Here is a 20,972-nt window from a genome sequence, read left to right on the forward strand (position 1 = left end):
TCTCGATACAAGGCAAATCGTTATTGACAAGCAAAGGGATGATTGCGCCAAGCTGATTATTGGATAGACATGTTTTTAGAGCCTTGCTATAGAATCAAAATGGAGCTGATTTTTTTTTGTATTTGGAAGAGAGTCCAAATTGGCATATTACTGGAATAAGCTGTGTTCTCTTCTCTGCTCAATGAAGCTTTCATTTGCCCACTGCATGGCTGACCAAATGAACCTTCTTCATTCCCCACAGAGCTAATACTCCCCCTCCTGTGCCAGCAATATGGCTACAAGTAGTATCCAAGGCAGCAGCAATTACAGTATATTTGGCATGATGGACCAGATGTTTTATCTCCCATTGCACCAAGCTGATGCGCTTCAGCAAACAGAGAGACACAGCTGAATAGTCAAGGTCAGTCATACCTAGATGTTTTTTCCATCAGATACCTTGAGCCCCAATACCATGGACTTTTGTTTCAGCAGATTGGACAATTGGTAGGAACTGGCCTAGTTTGCTATGGGTATATTTTCATGTCCTGCCTCCAGTATACTGTCAAAGAAGGTATTAGGCGTAGCCGCTGGCTTTGTCACACTCAAGTGGAACAGGGTATCTTCTGCAAGCCTGGAGAATGTTACATTTGTCAAAATGAATCAGGCAAGAATCATAGCCAACTTTCATTCACCTGTGGCTGATGTCAATGATTAGCTTGGCCCTACCACTTGCCAGCTTGCCTGTACATTGATTTCTACACTGTTCTTCTGCTGTCATTGCAGGTGGCCCAGCCTGGAATGTACTCCCTGTCCATCATGTTATCTATACTATGCTGTTGCTGCCAGGGCTGCCATTGCTATCCCTATACTGCCAAACATCTCCTAGCCTGCCTCATCCTCTTCTATACTGTACAGTTGATGTCACTGCCGCTAAACAATCACACACATTTCCTATGCTTGTCTAGTTTATTCTATAGCTATTTTGTACTGATGCTGGAAAGTGTATCCTTTTCAAGGTCGCTTTAAAAAACAGTTAACCTGTTTCTGCTTCCTAAAAAAAAGGGATAATTTTTGGGCAACTTGTTAAAAAGTCAATATAATTGTACATTCATTTTGGGAATAGCAAACCTGTTGTTGATCCTTAAAAAGGAATACTTTTTCCAGTCCTAGTTGAGGTCACCAATGATGGGCCTGGCTGCACCTTGACAGATTAGAAAAGTGAAATCTGACAGGGTGCAGCCAGGCCCATCAATGGTGACCTTGTGAATTAGGGGCTTGCCCCTCTATGATGCACTGGTAGGGTGGCGGGCATCCCGCCTAATTGAATAGTAGGAGCGTGTAATAGGATGCTGGCTAGGCACGGTGCTACATGTGTGTGACTTGCGCCCTATTGTAAGCTTCATCTGTGTGCAGTTTTAGCGCTAGGCAATCACCCCCTCCATGGAGTGAGAGGCTGAGTGTGGTTGTTCATCAGCATTCTGCACCTGTGTTATCTCCTTCTAACAAAAGGGGGCCGGCTGCGTCCTGGTGTGCATTTTCCTTCACACCTTGGCTGGTAACTACCATTGCCTTTTTGCTATTTACTGATGTTTAAAATCAACCTTATTGTGGTGGATAAAGGCCATACTTGTAGTGCATGAATACTGATGTTGCGGATTTTCTTAACCATTTCTGCACCTAATATGTAAATTAGGTTACTTGCGCTTTTTTGTTTTGCTTTTTGCATTCATTTTTAACGCGTTTTTGACGCTGCAGTTTTTATCTCTTGTTGGTAAGTCGTTTAAAACAAAGCTGCTTTGTTCTTGATACCTCCTGGTATTTGGTTTTGGCAAAACTTTATTGATATAGTCATGTGCGGATTACTTGCACTTTTGATGCCTTTTTGCTGCGGCGGATTTTCCACATCTAATGCAAGTGTTTGGGAAAAATCTGCAGAAAAAACTCAGTGTACCTGCAAGAGAAAATGACATGTTGTGGATTTGAAACAATCAGCACAGGTCAGTAAAAAAAAGCTAAATGGGCACGAGATTTCTATAAATCCCATCCACTTTGCTAGAGCTGTAAGATGCTGCGTGTTTGATGCAGCGAAAATACACAGCGCCAAAAACTGACCAAAAACTCATTGTGGGCACACAGCCTAATGAGTGCCTATTAGTGATGAGCGAGTATGTTCAATTAACCCTTTCGGTGAGTATGCTCGGGCCGAGCTCCGAGTATTTACAGCTGCTCGATGATATGTTTGAATCGCTCCCGTGTGCATGATTTGCAGCTGTTTGACAGCTTTATTACATGTGAGGAATGTGTAAGAAATAGACATTCCTCACATGTAATAAAGCTGGCAAACAGTTACAAATCATGCACACAGGAGTGATTCAAACATATCACCGAGCAGCTATAACTACTCAGTGCTCGGCCCGAGCATACTCGGCGAAAGGGTTAACAGAACATACTCGCTCATCACTAGTGCCTATTCATTTTCATAGGGCTATGAAACAATGCAAATGCTTGGAAGAGATATCTGTGCAGGCATCTTGGTTATAACTCTTGGTATGGTGCCAGCAAATGGCCTGAACTCTGTATTACTTTACATTATTTTTATATGTCCCTGTTTATGATAAAATATTATGTTGCTTCATGTCCATCTATTCCTTTTTGTGCCAATGTGAATTTAGATGAAAACTTGTAGTGTGATGTAAAACAAGTATTATTTTTGTTTGAAAATCAAGCAAGGACTGTAGAAATCCGAATATAATATGTGAACTGCCAAGAAATGTAACAAAAATCTAAACATATGTAAACACATAGGATTTGATATACTGTACTTCCAGGCATGACCAGACACCTAGCATCTGATAATGCCTTCTGCTTTGGTGTTGTTGTTTCTGTATTTAGTGAGTAATACTGTCTCTGACAGTTCATATGTAATCATCATGAGCAAGTATTAAAAATGTATACACATTATTGTATTTTTTTCATAGCAATAAAGGGGAAGCAAAGAAGATATCACTATCGGGGGTGATTCCATCTTTTTGGAATGATGTACGTTGCCGTGGTGATGAAGAAAATATACTTCTTTGTGAAAAAAACATCTGGCAGGGTGGAACGTGTCCACTAAATATAGCAGCTGCGGTGACATGTAGCTTTACGCACAGTAAGTAAACATAGTATATAATCCCTAATTATTGTGAAATGTTCTGGGATTCAATACCTTACGCATTACTGTGATTACTACACGGTTTTAGCCTCTCAGAAGATCTAAAGATGGCAGTGTTTTTTCTAAATGTAACAGTATTTGTAAAAATGTTTAAGGTTAAGTGCACACTTACCGTTTTTGATGATTTTTCGCGGCTGGTAATCAGTCTGCCAGCTATTGCAATGGTTCTTTCTATGCAGCGTTTCCGCAGCGTTTCCCGCCCATTGACTTTAATTGAACCAAAGCAAATCCGCAGGTATATATTTAGAAACATATAATATTTATAGCTGCGGACTTGCTGCGGTTCAATTAAAGTCAATCAGCTGCGGAAACACTGCAGAAATGCTGCGAGTGGTACCCGGGTCGGCTGGGGAGGACTACTACTCCCCTCATCCGACCTCCGCTCCTGCTGATAACAGCGAGAGCGGCAAGGCTGAGGGGAGTAGTAGTCTCCTCAGCCGAGCCAGGACTGCGCGCAGTGTAAAAAAAAAAAGTAAAAATATTCAAAAAAATCACTATCCTTACCTGTCCGGCGCCCCCTGGTGTCCTCCTGGTCCTCGGTCCTCATGATGTCTTCAGCCCAACGGCTGGCGGTACACTGCCGGGAGCGCGCTCGCTCCCAGCAGTGTACGTCGGTGTCCTGCCAGAACCTGCAGTCACGTGAGCTCTTAGTTGAAGATCAGCTGAGAGCTCACGTGACCTCACTTTATGGCACTGGTGCTGCGTGGGAACATTCTCAAAAATGTTCCCACCAGTACAGATGCTGAGGTCACTGGGGCTGATCAGCTGATCTTCAGCTTATGAACACCAGTGACCTCACTTCTGCAGCAGCAATGTACACTGACAGGAGTGATTTTACAACCCTGTCAGTGTACATTGCTGTCTTCCACAGCAGTGACATCAGTGATTGCTAATGAAACTGCCGTAGAAGTGACCTGGATCGCCGAGGGACAATCATGACGGCGGTAATCGTGGACTACGTCATGACGGCGGACAGGTGAGGGATATGGTTGTTTTTTATTTTTCATATTTTTGCAGATTTATCGCATTCAATACTTTCTAGTGGTCAAATTTCTGTTGCGGAGACTAGCGACTCAGCAAGAGAATTTGACATCCTGCGGTCCTGAAAGACGCGCCGCATGTCAGTGTCCATGGGTGATTCGCAGCCTCTGATGCACGCATAGTGGACATGGGATTTCTAGAGATCCCATCCACTGTGCTGTAACATCTGGACGCTGTGGGTTTAACGTTGTATAAACACGCAGCGTCAAACCTGCAGCGGCTCCTGATCGTGGCCACGTACCCAAACTCACCTGCAACATGTCAATTTCTGTATAAGCTGCAGATTTTGACCAACTGAAGTGTCATTATATGCAGTGGATTCACATGTACTGACAACAAAAGTGCGGCATTAGAACACTGCGTTTTGGACGCAGCAAAAATACACTGCATCCAAAGCGCTGCTTATTGCTGTTCGTAGGGACGTAGCGGCTAACGAAACAGCTGTGAGCTATTAATAATAGCCAGGGACCATGTTTGCCTAATGGTACCTTCCTAGGCTAAAAATAGCAGCTCATAGCTGCCCCAGAAATTACATGAATGCGAATGCTAATGAAGATTGGGTACATGGGATTAGTTGACACATAGCTCTTTTGTTTGGTGATGACAAGGTGTCAATCAGACCCTTTCATCACCAAACCTAATTAAAGTAAAGTAAAGAGTTAAATAAACACACAGACACAGAGCAAACACTTAATTTGAAATACAACTGACACATTCTTAAATTAACCAATATACTCACCCCAGTTCTGATGGTAATCCAAGGGTTAAATCAATGTCCCATGTTCCCTTTCAAATAACTTTATTTAGCTTCAAAAAGCATTCATTGATGTACAAAAACGCATTACAAAAGACAAAATCGCGGCAAAACGTGCATTTTTCCACTGCATTTTCCCTGCCAAGGAGATGCAGAAATGCTGCAGAAATTTCTGCTTCAAATCCTGAACATGTGCACATACCCTAAAAGGGAAGCTGTCACCATGAAGAAGCAGTCCAATCTGCAGGCACCATGTTATAGAGCAGGAGGATTGAAGGAGATTAATATATAGTTTTGTGAGGAAAGATTCAGTATATCCCGTGTTTTCATCATTTAATCCTCTGCTCTTTCTGGGGTGTTGTTTCACACTTTTTTGTTAAGTATATAATTCCACTTGTGTTAATTCATAGTTTTGATGCCTTCAGTATGAATGTACAATTTTCATAGTCATGAAAATACAGAAAAATCTTTAAATGAGAAGGTGTGTCCAAACTTTTGGTCTGTTCTGTAGGTGCCAGCTACACACCTCTCCACTGGTTGTTTTTGGTGTTGCAGCTTAGCCCTTCAATGAAGCTGTGCTGCAAAACTAAACTACTAGACACAGCCCAGGAAAAGGTGTGACACTGATTTTAGAAGCAATCATATTTTTTATTCTTGACAAGATGATTTTTTTTAAGGTTGGTGGCCACTAGGGAATTTATTTCAATCAATTTAATTTATTATTTTGTTAGATAGGGAAAGCTATATATTAGAGTTGAGAAAAACGATTTGCAGGACCATAGTCTTGCAGCCTTGTTGACAGTCCATAGCGCCCTGTGAACCTCTTCATAACTTGTGGCATTCCTGACACCTTATCTGATTATTAGTCTTGGTGTGATGTCATGCGTGTGTCATGCAACAATGATGACATCACACCAGGCCTACTAATCACAAAAGGCTTTGGTAATACTGGCATGAAGAAGGAGGTTCACAGGGCTATGGTCATATATGAACTGGCGTGACTGCTAGACCACAGCAGATCTTTTTGTTCAACTAAATTATATACTATGGGCGGCACGGTGGTGCAGTGGTTAGCACTGCAGCCTTGCAGTGCTGGGGTCCTGGGTTCAAATCCCACCATCTGCAAGGAGTTTGTATGTTCTCCCCGTGTTTGCGTGGGTTTCCTCTGGGTTCTCCGGTTTACTCCCACACTCCAAAGACATACTGATAGGGAATCTAGATTGTGAGCCCCAATGGGGACAGTGAATACTTTCTTTTTGCAAACTATGCAGGCCCAGGGCATCCCGACCAGTACTACATTTACCCTTCAATCTGCAAATCTCATTTCTTAAATCTTTTAATATGTATAACTAATACTTACACACCTGAATTGTCATCTTCAAGCACAACATGCAAGCCTCACTAGGAATAATTCTAGGCTTTGTAACATTGGACATTATCTTGTCATTCAGCTCTGGGGTCAACTTACAGTACAAAGTGGAGTGTACCTACAAATAGACAAACCTATAAATGTACACCTCTGTTCTAAATGTATGGAAAGAGTTTTGTCTTTGCTGTGTTGTATTTTTTGTCCAGTAATAGACAACTATTGGTCTCAGAAAGTCTGAAAATAATCTACATTCCGGAAGGAAAAACTATCTCACTAGTGCCACCTATACATGGCTTTCTTGTGAACCTTCTAAGATATTCACCCATAGTGCACAGTAACATGGATACATGAGCTAAGCATTCATATTGCGCTCCTAAAGGGAATCTGTCAACATGACACACTTATTTAAAACAAGTTAGGCTTAAGTTGTCCGTCCTTGTGACAGATTTTCTTTAAGCCGATTAACAAGGGAGGATCTTATAGTGTTTTCCCACAAAGCAATAAAAGGCAATGGATATCCAGTACATGATTTATCTCAATGTGTCTGGTATCTAAACTGTAACCTCCACAACAAGATCATTTCTTAATAAATGGTTGTCAACTCTATGTAAAAAGTAGGAAAGGGAAATGTTGACAAAGCTTTTACCATACACTTAATGAAAGTGTCTACTGTAGTGCGGAAAAGAAGAAAGACAGTTTATTGAGGACATCAACATGATGCTCGTAAACCTTCTTCTCATTTTTGGAAGTTTGTTCTAAAGTAGGTACAACGTTACTCACAAACCATATAGTGCTAATGATTGTGGCATTTGCCCAAACCAGCGGTCAAAATCTAGAATGATGATGAAAACTATTTAATTTATCGATTTACTAAGTGTTTTCGATCAGGTCCTTTCATTAGGCACAACAGCCCACTGAGATAGCTCGTAGACTTAATGTTTCAGATTACAACTATTGATCCTCAGCTATTTTGTGACAAATAAATTGGTCTAGTACTAAAAGAGGTGGTGCACTACAATCTTTATTGTGCACCTCGATTTAAACCACTGAAATAAGTATTTTTCTAAATACATTCTTTTTTCATATTTGCCTTTGAGCAGCGCTATTTCTGCTCACTCAGTGCCAATCAGGTGACCCCCGGCTGCAGCCGTTGCTGGTATCTGGTGATGTCCCACAAGCATGTGCCAATAAAAGCAGAGAAGGAGAGAGGAAAATCTTCTATAGCGTGCTCGATACTGCGCTGTGACATACGATGAAACTCCGCACACAGCCCAGTCAATCAGGGGGAATGGCCTCAGTCTGCATGAGACTGGGTCATGCCTCGGTGATGCAACCTCAACTTCCAGAGTTCGTAAGTTGACGTGACATCACCAGATATCAGTGGAGGCTGCAGCCAGGGGTCACGTGATTGGTACTGAGTGAGCAAAGATAGCATCGCTCAAAGGCAAATATGAAAAAAGAATGTATTTGAAACAATACTTATTTTACTGGTTTAAATCGACGTGCATAATAAAGATTGTAGTGGACCACCTCTTTAATTATGATGAGAGTAGGACAAGAGCTCCTTAGTTAAAATTGTATTGCAAATGACTTTAATTATGTGTAAATGCCTGGTTTATTGTCAGGTATATGAATTATTTTTACTCCATATTTGACTGATGGGAGAGAGAATTTATGGAGAGTCCCCGAGAGTCTAAGAAAAAAACTGTTGAGAATTGTCTTCAGGTATGAGTGTGAAGTCATTCTTTTTCTGTGGGAGGAGAGTGAAGTCTCCATAAGTGAAAACTAGAGAGGACCACAAGAAACGACTGATGAGCTTGAAAAGCTAAGACATTGGGTCACCTGGAGTAAATCAATTTAGACGGTTGTGCCAGGTTCAGATGGCCTTGTTTCATGGTCTGTATATGGACTACAATGTCTGGACCAACCTCAGGTCTTCTGACCTAAACTAACACTTTCATGCATGTATTTGAGGTATTAGTTTAGATTAGGAGATCTGTGGTTAATACGGTTGGTACAGTCATTGTGGTTTTTACACAGACTGTAAAAAATAGCAGCTTGGATCCAGCTTTACCTGGAGAGACAGTTGGGTGTACAAAGTATGGGCCCGATTCATCAAAGATTTTATGCCAGAATTCTGGTGTAAAAGTCTCACATTTGAGGCTGCGATAAAATGTTGTGATTTTTGTCGTTTTCACGCCATTTTCACCCTGTTCTGACAAAGTGAGTTTAGGTAGGGCGGGGTGGGGGGATAGTGATTGCTGCTTGTCAACTTAAATTAGAGTGGTGGCATTAACTGCACCACAAATCTTACTTCAGCAGTGACAGGAGTATGATTTGTGGCTAGGTGCACATAGAGGCACTCTTCACTTGTCACACGATCCTGATTCATTAACAAGCTTGTGCTACTTAATGAATCAGGAGTCTCACATTCCACCTCACTCCCTCATCAAGACTGTCATGAAGTTCGCTGGTCTTAATGAATCGGAGCCTAACAATCGTAAGTAAAGAAGTCACCTTGGCAGTACCCAATAGTTCTGACTGTTCATTTTTTACTCTTTTGAACCTGTTAATTATTGTGTCATTGAGAAATGCTATTCTTCTGTACATCTTGGGAGCAAGAAAAGAAGCCATTTTTATTTGCAATCAACAGAACTGTGTTCCAGACCTGCAAGGTAATATATTCCCACTCCTGGAATCTTACACATTTTATCCCTTTTTGTTCCTTTTAGTTGGGCACTTTTACCTTTTTTTTTCATTGCTAAGTTTAAAAGCCTTTTTCGAGCTATTACGTTTATATATACAATGCAGCTAAACGGTCAAAAAGAATGACACAACCCTGTCAAAAGGCTGAGAAAAAGAAATTCATTCTGTCCCAGTAGGCGATTTTCCTGTGCATCAAACAGATCAATTAAGCCTAGAGAGGGGAATGCAGCTGCGTCCATTACAAGGGCTGCGGCAGTGATCCCATTTATAATTCAAGATCTGTACGTTACAGCCAGAGCGGCAGGTTTGTACCATTAAGTAACTTATCAAAAGATGACAAAAGAGTTCTCATCCTTAAAGTCTGATGTTATGTCTTTTGTAGAATCAAATGGAATCATTACAAGGAGTGCCCTAGCAGCTCCCTGCTGTGCACCTCTCACGTCTACCTACTAGAAGTCTTTGTTCCCTTAAACGATAACAGGATTGAGAAGCAAGTGGTACAAGTTTATAGCTGGAGGATTTCCCCATTATTTTATACGTGTATCAGCCACACAAAGAATAACTCCTTTGAAAAGCTCTGCTTCATTTCACATCGATGTCTTAGTAAGCCAACATACAATATCACAGTTGTGTAGGCTTTCAAAGTGCCTGAAGCCTGCAGCGGGACGCACCAACAAACAAGTCCTTTCATGATATATTCCACTGGCTTTAAAACATATACATGGATAGATGGGAACCTGTGGCTGTCAATCAGTGACCCCTTTCATGTACACAGAGGTACACAGTGCACTCAATCTAGTACAAACCCATGAGTTTAACTTAAGCAGAGTCAACTTCACAAGTCATCAGGAGCTCTATAGAAAAAGCAAAACTGCTCTTCTGTATCAAGACTGGTTGTAGCCAAATATAAAGCCTTGAAAGGAGAAAAAATAAGCTCTTTAGGCTTTTTAGAGTATTTTCACACAGAGGTTTTTTTACATGGATTTTTCTGGCTTAAAGATCCTAGTCCAAAACACATCAAAAGATAGTTTTTTTTCGTCTCTTTTTGGATGTGTTTTTTGAAAAAAATTGTGTAAGGGATAGGACATTTGTTTTTTCATTTGATTGAGTAGTCAAATTTGAAGTGCTAGTATTAGGCAGATGTACCTCAAGAATTGACTTGTTTTTTTTTAGATGTATTGCGAAGGGTATTTGAATTGATTTTTCCTATAGCAAAAAAAAAACACAGCAAAAAAAGGGCAGCAATGTTTACCTGCCCAGATCTCAGAAATAATGCACTACCAGGGTGCAGCAAACCCACAGAAAGATGGCGGCTACACAGGTGCGAAATACTGTTGAGACAATCACTCACAACCTACCATTTCATGGAGGGGGTGACTGCTTAGTATTTGAATTGCACACAAAATGGCTTGTATAGGGAGCTGTTCACACTTAGGTAGTGCACAGTATCCGGCTTATAGCCTATTAGTTACGCCCCTACTATTAGATTCGGCAGGCTGCCCGACACTATTCAAGTGCACCCCATGGGAACAGACACCCCAGTTTACAATGCAAGCACTGATGGGCCTGGCTGGACCCTGGAATACAAAAGTGCAAAAATGCATATATATAATTTATGAGGTATTAGTCGTTATTTTGGCCAAAATACGCCAGCTCGTAACCTGCGTCAAGGGTCCTCATGCTTACAAGTCCCTACGCTAAACACAAAAAGCAAAGCCACACTAAGAAGAATTAAAATTCCCCCAAGATTCAAGAAAAAGCACAGCAAAAAAGGGCAGCAATGTTTACCTGCCCAGATCTCAGGTTGTGAGTTGTTGTCTCATCAGTATTTTGCACCTGTGTAGCCACCATCTTTATGTGGGTTTGCTGCACCCTGGCAGTGCATTAATTCTGAGATCTGGGCAGGCAAACATTGCTGCCCTTTTTAGCTGTGTTTTTTCTTGAATCTTGGGGGAATTTTAATTCTTCTTAGTGTGGCTTTGCTTTTTGTGCCTATAGCAAAAGACTCAGAGCCCAACAGATGCGTCAAGACCAGTGTTGTTCACACCGATCTGGATAAAGAGGCATGCTGGAGTCAGTTACTTCTGACTGATGAAGAGCATCTTCATGAATCAGTAGGATGAGTGGTTTGCACCTCCAAGTGCGTCTTGCCACAAATCATACTTCAGTCATAGCTGGAGTAAGATTTATGGCAAAGAGGCAAGCGTCAATCGTCCTGCTTGGGTCTCGTCCCAGCTTTGTGGCGCAAAATATAGGCTCAGCTCTGAGTTGCGCCTAAATTCTAGGACTTTTCAAAGCTTTAACTCCAGTATTCTGACGTGAAAGCTTTGTTGAATCAGGCCCTCAGTTTAGACATCTCGTTGTTTCTTGATGTGGATTTTGAAGTGGATCTGCTCCAAAATCCACACTGAAAACCTCTTTTAATACTTTTGGAAAATCCTTCCTATTGATTCCAAAGGGAATTTATATTTCTCTTCATACAGATTTATGTGAGTCTTTTTCATTGAGGTTCTGCAAACTACGATGTGGAAAAAAGATTACATGTGGAATCCACACTGAATTTGACAAGCAAAAAATGCATGGATTTCCAACGTAGATTTCTGTCGAAAACTGCATCCACCTCAAACTGACTTCATGTGACCATATCATAAGGGTTTCTTCAAGTGTAGGCACTTCCATGTCAGAAATCTGAGGCTAACACTTCGATTGGATTTGCTGCAGATCTGATGCTGGGTGAGCATATGTGGCCACTGCTGGAGCAGGTATTAGTTCATCGTTTGAGGTGTCGTACCCTGACCGTTACTATATTGCGGACCTATCCATCTGAAACGTCATCAATGCAGTATGTTAGTCCCAGACACACTACTTTAAAGGGTCCTACATTAGGCTATAGATGTACTCTTAGATGAAAAGAAAATTGATCCAGCTTACAGGTATAGCTGGTGAAATCTTCAATATATTATTTCAATTTCATTAAAATATTTGCAGCAAGAAAATATAAGTGTTGTTTTATTTGTTTGTTAAACCACTCCCCCCAGAAAAACAGAGTCCTGCTATATTCCAGACAGGGAAAATTCTGTTAAACCATTTGGGGAAATCTGCTAAGAAGGCAAACGACTGGACACTTAGCTACGTTCCCACAATTAGCTTTTGTAAAATGTACTGAATACATGGCTAACACATTTCTTATGGTGAAAAAAAATTATGTCCTGGAGAATGATAACAGCTACTAGCTGCAACAATGTAGAAACCATAGCGTGACATACTATGTGAAGCATATGCTATTTACAATGTTTGCACATACATTCAAACATTAGCAGTGAATTTTGCACGTGACAATAATTTTTCTCAACCCTATTTTTATTACAATATTTTTTCACATAATTTCTCAAAGTCTACTTTTAGTATTTAATTGTCAATCATATACAATATTTTTAAGATTTACCATAGTTCACTATAATATATCATATACAATATTCTTAATATTTCATTGACTATTCAATATAATATAGAATATTTTTAATATTTTTTTTACTATTATATCTAATGTATGAACTCAAACTAATTTTGATGTATGATTAATATAACTTGTTTTCTGCAAATTTATTTCAGCAACAGACTCTTTTATACCAGCTCGTCTAGTTGGAGGGAGCTCTCCTTTTGAAGGAAGGGTTGAAGTCTACCATTCTGGCCAATGGGGCACAGTTTGTGATGACCAGTGGGATGATGCTGATGCTGAGGTGGTCTGCAGACAGCTGGGACTCGGGTAAACAGAATTTTTGTTCATGTTGCATTAATTTTCTTGTCTTCTGGGAACAGTTGATCAACTAGTATAGCTTTTTTATAGCTGAGTCCCCTTCCATAAGCCAAAGTGGAGAGCCGCTAATTATCAGATACTTGTGATTGACAGACCTGACCTGATTAACTGGGTTTGTATCTAGTGTTACTTGAAGTGGTTGCCCATTTTTATAAAAGATTGAAGTCTTACTAGCAGCCAGGATCTAGCGTTGCCTCTCCTCTACTCCCCATCAGTCTTTGAGTACATCATATAAACCTATAAACAAAGACCACTGTGGAGCAGTAGAGAGGGGGCGCTAAAGATACAAGGGATTCAACAGGTAAGTAATACTTATTCTTAAAGCATTACCTGCCTGTGTCTCAATTTTTTATGAAAATGGACAACTCCTTTAATTTTACCTGCAGTGGATGCTGGTCTGACTCCATTTTAGAAGGGGGTTCTCTTTTTTAGAAAACTGCTAGTGTGTACTGTACTGTGTACCACTCCAGTCCTGCCAGTCCAGAATATATGGTGCGCAAAAACTGAAAAACATCCAAGTCTTCTACAACCCTAAATGATAAAAAGCTGGGACGCTGTTTGAAAAAAGTACAAAATTTAGAATGCAATGATGTGGAACTCTAATATAGTTGTAATGCGAACGCCCGGACTGACTGGCGTGTGCGTGTTTAGTGGTTCCACTGTGCCATGAACCGGAGAGTGCCTGGAGGGGCGTAACTAAGTATCTGCTCGATCCGACCAAGGTCGCACGACGGCATACGACGCCAGTGCACCAGGGAGGAACCGAGCAGAGGGACCAGGGTCTACTCCAGGTCAGACTCCGGACACGGCTGTTGACCCACACCGGGGAATACAGGAACAGGCAGGCTAGAGCGCAGGCTGGGTAGGGTCCATTACAGACTGGGAGACGAGTTCAGAGCCACAGATGCGGTAATCAAACAGAGTAAAGCGAAACCGCAGACGCGGTAGACAAGGCTGAGCAGAGCAAAACCACAGACACGGTAGACAGGGCTGAGCAGAGCGAAACCGCAGACGCGGTAGACAGGGCTGAGCAGAGCGAAACCGCAGACGCGGTAGACAAGGCTGAGCAGAGCAGAACCGCAGACGCGGTAGACAAGGCTGAGCAGAGCGAAACCGCAGACGCGGTAGACAAGGCTGAGCAGAGCGAAACCGCAGACACGGTAGACAAGGCTGAGCAGAGCAGAACCGCAGACGCGGTAGACAAGGCTGAGCAGAGCGAAACCGCAGACGCGGTAGACAAGGCTGAGCAGAGCGAAACCGCAGACGCGGTAGACAAGGCTGAGCAGAGCGAAACCGCAGACGTGGTAGACAAGGCTGAGCAGAGTGAAACCGCAGACGCGGAAGACAAGGCTGAGCAGAGCAAAACCGCAGACGCGGTAGACAAAGCTGAGCAGAGCGAAACTGCAAATGCGGTGGACAAGGCTGAGCAGAGCAAAACCGCAGACGCGGTGGACAAGGCTGAGCAAAGCAAAACCGCAGACGCGGTGGACAAGACTGAGCAGAGCAAAACCGCAGACGCGGTAGACAAGGCTGAGCAGAGCAAAACCGCAGACGCGGTGGACAGGGCTGAGCAGAGCAAAACCGCAGACGCGGTAGACAAGGCTGAGCAGAGCGAAACCGCAGACGTGGTAGACAAGGCTGAGCAGAGTGAAACCGCAGACGCGGAAGACAAGGCTGAGCAGAGCGAAACCGCAAATGCGGTGGACAAGGCTGAGCAGAGCAAAACCGCAGACGTGGTGGACAAGGCTGAGCAAAGCAAAACCGCAGACCCGGTGGACAAGACTGAGCAGAGCAAAACCACAAACGCGGTAGACAAGGCTGAGCAGAGCAAAACCGCAGACGCGGTGGACAAGGCTGAGCAAAGCAAAACCGCAGACGCGGTGGACAAGACTGAGCAGAGAAAAACCGCAAACGCTGTAGACAAGGCTGAGCAGAGCAAAACCGCAGACGCGGTGGACAAGGCTGAGCAAAGCGAAACCGCAGACGTGGTGGACAAGGCTGAGCAGAGCGAAAACCGCAGATGCGGTGGACAAGGCTGAGCAGAGCGAAACCGCAGACACGGTGGACAAGGCTGAGCAGAGCGAAACCGCAGACGCGGTGGACAAGGCTGAGCAGAGCGAAACCGCAGACGCGGTGGACAAGGCTGAGCAGAGCGAAACCACAGACGCGGTGGACAGGGCTGAGCAGAGCAAAACCGCAGACGCGGTGGACAATGCTGAGCAGAGCGAAACCGCAGACGCGGTGGACAGGGCTCAGGTAAATCGCCGAAAAGGTAAACAAAGACAAAGCAAAGGGGACAGGGCTCTGTTCACACTGAACAGAAAGAAAGGCAGAACCAGATACACACTAGATACTTGCAAAGAAGTATCGAGAGGACTCCAACTCACAAACGGAAGTACAGCGACAACGAGAAGGAGTTAGGTGCAGGTTCAGACAACGCAGGAAAAGGGAAGGGACGGACATAGAGACAAAACAGGTAAAGGTAAGGAAACAGTTCAGACATGAACTGTGACTGCAACAAAATACAGGAACGAGCCAAGGCAAAGCCAAGTGCTGGTTTAGACAAAGCAGGAGAAAGGGAAGGTACAGACATAGAGAGAAACAGGAAGCAGGTTAGGAGACAGTTCAGACAGGAACTGTACTGCAACAAATACAGGAGCGAGTCTGGGTATGCGGCCCCCAGAGGGCAAGACGAACAGGCTAAGAGCGTGTTCAGACTGGTCTGGAAATACAGCCTCCAGGAATGCGGACAGACAACAGGCTAGAGTGCACAGACAGGACACAGTTCAGACACGGGAACTGATACCGATAGGCAGGAAACATAGACAGGACCTGGCTTGTCAGCGACCAGAAGCCAACTGACAGAACAAGATGCTCAGGCATGGATTCCAAGGAGGAGCTGGGTTAAATACCAGGTGACAGACAGCAATAGGCTGAGGACACATCAGGGGAGTGTCAGCAGCAGCTACAAGAAACAGGAAGTTCAGCGGGCGTCGCCCTAAGCAGCAAGAGCTGAGCAAAGCAGACAACATGGAAAGAAGCCAGAGTAGCAGTCTGGACTGGAGATCAAGTGCGCGCTCTTGCACAGTGGGAGATGGACCACTATGCAAGGATGCCGCCAGGTATGTTACAATAGTCATATTTTATTGACAATAGAATATAGAATCAGGGCAGGGACAAGAGGTGACAGCGACATTTACAGTGCACTGGCAGGGTGGGTGCTACTCTATTCTGGCTCCCCTGTGATATGATCATGGGGCACCAATGGGTTGCTGTGACAGCTGTACCTGTTATGACAGTACTCCTGTGAAATCCAGCCCGTGGCTGGCGTTCATAGGAGAATGTAATTTTTGCTAAGTATAGCAATACTATGGTATTACTGTATATAGCACAAGCCATCAAACAATCTCAAGTTCAAGTCCCCTAAAGAGACTAAAAAATAATATAAAAAGTAAAATAAAATATTTGAAAATTAATAAAATAAATAAAACAAATGTCAAAGTTCAAATCACCCTTTTTTGTAAAACAAATTAAGGAATAAAAAAAAATACACATACAGTATTTTTTGGACTATAAGACGCACTCCCGCCCCCCCCAAATTTTTGGGGATTATTGGGCTTATAGACCAAATGTAGCTTACCAGGTGGCTGAGGGCAGCAGGAGTTGGGCGATACTGTGGGTAATGCTGCGGGTCCTGCGCTTGGAGGAAGGGGTGTCCGGAGGTACGACACTGTGGGGCGATGCTACGAGTCCCAGGGTGGTAGGAGGGGGTGTTTGATGGTCCTTGGCGATACTCGGGGGTGCGGGGGCTCCGCCGATATTTTGTGAAAGTCTGGAGCCCTCGCACTTCGAAGTTTCCTATGTTGTGGATTCCGGGAAAATGGCCGCTGGAGGGAGCACCTGCACAGATTGAGATCTCGGCACTGCGATCTCGGCTCCCAAGATCTCGTCTCCCGAGACCTCAATCTGTACAGCCGCTGCCTCCAGCGGCCATTTTCTCAGAGTCCACCACATAGAAAACATACAAGTGTAGGGGCTCCGGACTTTCACATAATGTCGACGGAGCCCCTGCACCGTCGAGGACCGTCAAACACCCCCTCCTACCACCCTGGGACTTGCAGCATCGCCGAGCAGCGTCATATCTCCGGACATCCCCTCCTTCAAACACAGGACCTGCAGTATTGCCCGCAATATCGCCCGACTCCTGCAGCCGAGCATCGATGAGCAGCCCCTTCTTCCAGCTTGGGATGGGACTCGCAGCATCACCCCACAGCGTCGCTCCTCCTAACACCTAATGTGTCCCCACTCCACAACCACCGGCGCCCCTCACCGGTATGCTGAATTCGGACTGTAAGATGGACCCCCATTTAACACATTAAATTGTTTTCCCTATTTTCCTCCTTAAAATTTTGGGTGCATCTTATTGTTTGGTGTGTCTTAGAGTCCGAAAAGTACAGTATGTGGTATCACTAAATTAGTAAAAGTCAGATATATCAAAATCTAAAATAAATTAACCTGATCAGTAGCGAGAAAAAAATCAAAAGGCCAGAATTGCGGTGCTTCAGCCGCCCCAACAGTGCAAAAAAAATGTAGTTAGAGGCGATTAAAACATTGTTTCTACTTCAAAATGGTATCAATAAAAACGTCGGCTATGGGAGCCACACAGATCCATCATCTGAATATGGTGACACCAGAGAATTTTATTTTTTTACAAATTTCTGAATATTTTTTCACCACTTATATAAAAAAAAATCTATGCATTTTGGTATCTTTGTTATCATACTGACCTGAAGAATCATATTTCTAGGTCATTTTTACAATGAAATGAACGCTGTAAATAAAAAAAAATAAAAAAACAATTGTGGAATTATGCTTTTTTGGGTATTTTTCTTTTGTTTTCCAGTATATTGCATGATGAAATGGATAGTGTCATTAAAAAGTACAACTGGTCCTGCAAAAAACAAGCCCTCACATAGCTATGTCAACAGAAAAATAACAAAGTTATGGCTCTTGGAAGAAGGGGAAGAAAAAACGAAGTAGCAAAGATGGAAAATTGCCCAGTCGGGAAGGGTTTAAGTCAGAATAATAACAAAAAAACTCAAAATGTACAAAAAACATTTCTCACATTTAGTGTTGAGCGAGCACTAAAATGCCCGGGTGCTCGAAGCTCGGGCCGAGCTCACCGTGATACTCGGGTGCTCGACCCGAGCAACGAGCCCGATGTTAGTCTATGGGAGACCCGAGCATTTTTGCGGCGGCACCCCCGGCAGTCTGTAGAAAGCCTAAAAAGTGCCCAAAACGATAGTGACAGTGCTCAAATGACATGGGGACAGCATGGGCATCGCCCCAGGAAGCATTTCTGACCCCCAGGTCACTGCTGTCAACAACATGGTCAGAGGTATTAAGCCACTTTTACGGGCTCACGATAAAACGTTCAAAAACTAAACTGAAACTGTTTTCCTGTGAAATATGTTAAGAAACTTCCTTTCCAGGGTAAAGACTTGTGTATAAGGTAAAATAAATAACCAAAACCAAAAATACTCCTCCATACCTTGGGCTATGTTCACAAGTAGCATTTTTTATGCGTTTTTGCACTTTTGTATTGCTTTCAACCGTGACAAATGCATTCACTGTGAAATGTCATTTTAATATTTTACAACCTTATCTGGCCATGTGCTGTGTGACACATGCATACAGTGCTGAAAAGACATGGGAACAGCATGGGGAAGACCACTGGAAGCATCTCTGACACCCAGGTCACTGCCTAAAAGTGTGCCCATCAGAAGTGATCCTTGCCGCATCAGAAGTCCTTGTCCCAGGGCAGTGTTCAGTTGTACCTCCCCCATTCCTTCCAATGCAAGCGCAAGTATGCAGCCTGCCACCCACCCACCCCTAGGCTGCAATACCATACTGCTAGCTTGCACTTGAAATTTTGCCTTTTAGGCACGTGGAGGCGGAATCTGGCCACCACATCATGGCTGCGTCGGCGGCCTGGTATCCATACTCAGTCCCCAGCCGCCCGATGGCCGGGTGTCCACGCTTGGTCTCCAGTCGCCAGGGGGCGGCCGGGTGTCCATACTCGGTCCCCAGCCACCCCTATTTATCCCGGTAACCTTCCCCACACTTTTCTTAGCCTGGCCTGCTTTAGGGCAGCATTGGCTGAGCCCACCAGACAACCAGACTCCTCCGGTGGGCCCTGGCTTCTCCATCAGTGAAGTTGAGAGTGCCAAGGTGAGGAGCATGATGATAATGATAGAAGTTAGCATCTGCTTTGTTTTCTTGGAATGCAAGCGTAAGTGTGCAGCCTGCCACCCACCCACCCCGAGGCTGCAATACCATACTGCTAGCTTGCTTGCACTTGAAATGAGGCCTTTTAGGCTTGTGGAAGCAGACGCCGGCCACCATGTCATGGCTGCGTCGGCGGCCTGGTATCCATACTCAGTCCCCAGCCGTCCGGCGGCTGGGTGTCCACACTCGGTCCCCAGCCGCCCCGCGGCTGGGTGCCCACACACGGTCCCCAGCTGCCAAGGGGCGGCCAGGTGTCCATAAACGGTCCCCAGCCACCCCTATTTGTCCCGGTGCGCCTTATACACAAGCGCACATACCAAAACATTACCTGTGCCCTCCCCAGTGCATTTAGTGGTAAGGACAGCCTAACCACAAACACGTGGACAAGTGAATGTGGCCAGGGATGGCTCATCTCGCTGACGTCTTCACACTGGGTTAATATTGTGGAAGCCGGGACACAGTTGGACACCAGGATGCAACACGTCCTCCAGACATAGAGGATTGCAGGTCATGGGTCAATCATGCTTCAACACAAAGTTCAGAAGGTAGACAGCAGCAGTGGTCGGCCTCCTACACAACGAGTAAATTATTCATGATCATGAGGCCATCCATCTCCTTAGTTTTCTGTTCCTTGTAATGCAAGCGCATGTATGTAGTAGCGGCTAGGCCTGAGGTGGTCAGCGTTTTGGCGCATATCCTACCTCCTCCGAGGATTGCTGGATGTTTTCCTACTACTTTCCCAGTTCTATGACTCCCGTTAAAACAAAGCTTCAGGTGATGAATGATGGATGAGGTGGTGGCAAAGGAAAAAGAGCAGGAGGAACAGGGACCATTCACATCAATATCAGGCCAGTCAACCACACATGTCTTGTAGGATATGTTTCTCTACCAAAAGGAGAGGTTCGGCTACACAGTTATAGGGCATACAGTGAGTGCAATGCCTACCAAAAATTTCGAAGCACGCCAATGCCCCTTGGAAGTGACATGGAGGTCAGAGGGCTTTAACTAAACTGTTTTTTCCATTTATAGCAACTGGGTCTCCTGCACACTGTTGGCCTAAGCAATGAATGGAAGGCTTTCCAAAAATTATGAGGAACTGCAATGCCCCTTGAAACAGACGTGGATTACAGCGTACTAAAAACCTTCCACCCATTATTGGGGAGTGGGTCTCCCTTAGTGTTTGCCTATGCATTGAAAAGAAAAAGCTGACTAAAATTAGGAGGAAATGCAATGCCCGTTGGAAGAGTCATGGAGGCTAGAGGTAATTAAAAACAACATTTCAATGCCCATTGGAAGAGCTGTGGAGTTCAGAGTGGTTTAACAAGACGGTTTTAATGCCCCTTGGAAGAGATGTGGAGGTCACAGAAGCTTAACAAGACCGTTTTAATGCCCCTTGGAATAGTGGTGAAGATCGCAGTGGAATAAAAAGACAATATCAATGTCCCTTGGAAGAATGGTGGAGGTCGCAGTGGAATAAAAAGACAATATCAATGCCCCGTGCAAGAGACGTGGAGGTCACAGTAGCTTAACAAGACGGTTTTAATGCCCCTTGGAAGAGACGTGGAGGTCACAGTAGCTTAACAAGACAGTTTTAATGGCCCTTGGAAGAGTGGTGGAGGTCGCAGTGGAATAAAAAGACAATATCAATGCCCTGTGGAAGAGACGTGGAGGTCACAGCAGCTTAAGAAGACGGTTTTAATGCCCCTTGAAAGAGTGGTGGAGGTCGCAGTGGAATAAAAAGACAATATAAATGCCCCTTGGAAGAGTGGTGGAGGTCGCAGTGGAATAAAAAGACAATATCAAT

The 20,972-nt window shown here is 44.0% G+C and overlaps 1 protein-coding gene across 1 annotated transcript in view; it reads left to right on the forward strand.

The window, feature by feature from the left end:
* PRSS12 (serine protease 12) overlaps positions 1-20,972 on the forward strand; it is a 356,030-nt gene that overhangs the window by 74,279 nt on the left and 260,779 nt on the right. The window contains exons 3-4 of the mRNA XM_073639827.1: positions 2,958-3,130; positions 12,676-12,829. Coding sequence (XP_073495928.1) covers positions 2,958-3,130; positions 12,676-12,829 — 327 coding nt within the window. The remainder of the gene's footprint in view (positions 1-2,957; positions 3,131-12,675; positions 12,830-20,972) is intronic.

The sequence above is a fragment of the Phyllobates terribilis genome, unplaced genomic scaffold (genome assembly GCF_046119375.1).
Source record: "Phyllobates terribilis strain yellow unplaced genomic scaffold, ASM4611937v1 Scaffold_1__5_contigs__length_1240528914, whole genome shotgun sequence".
Taxonomy (NCBI): domain Eukaryota; kingdom Metazoa; phylum Chordata; class Amphibia; order Anura; family Dendrobatidae; genus Phyllobates; species Phyllobates terribilis.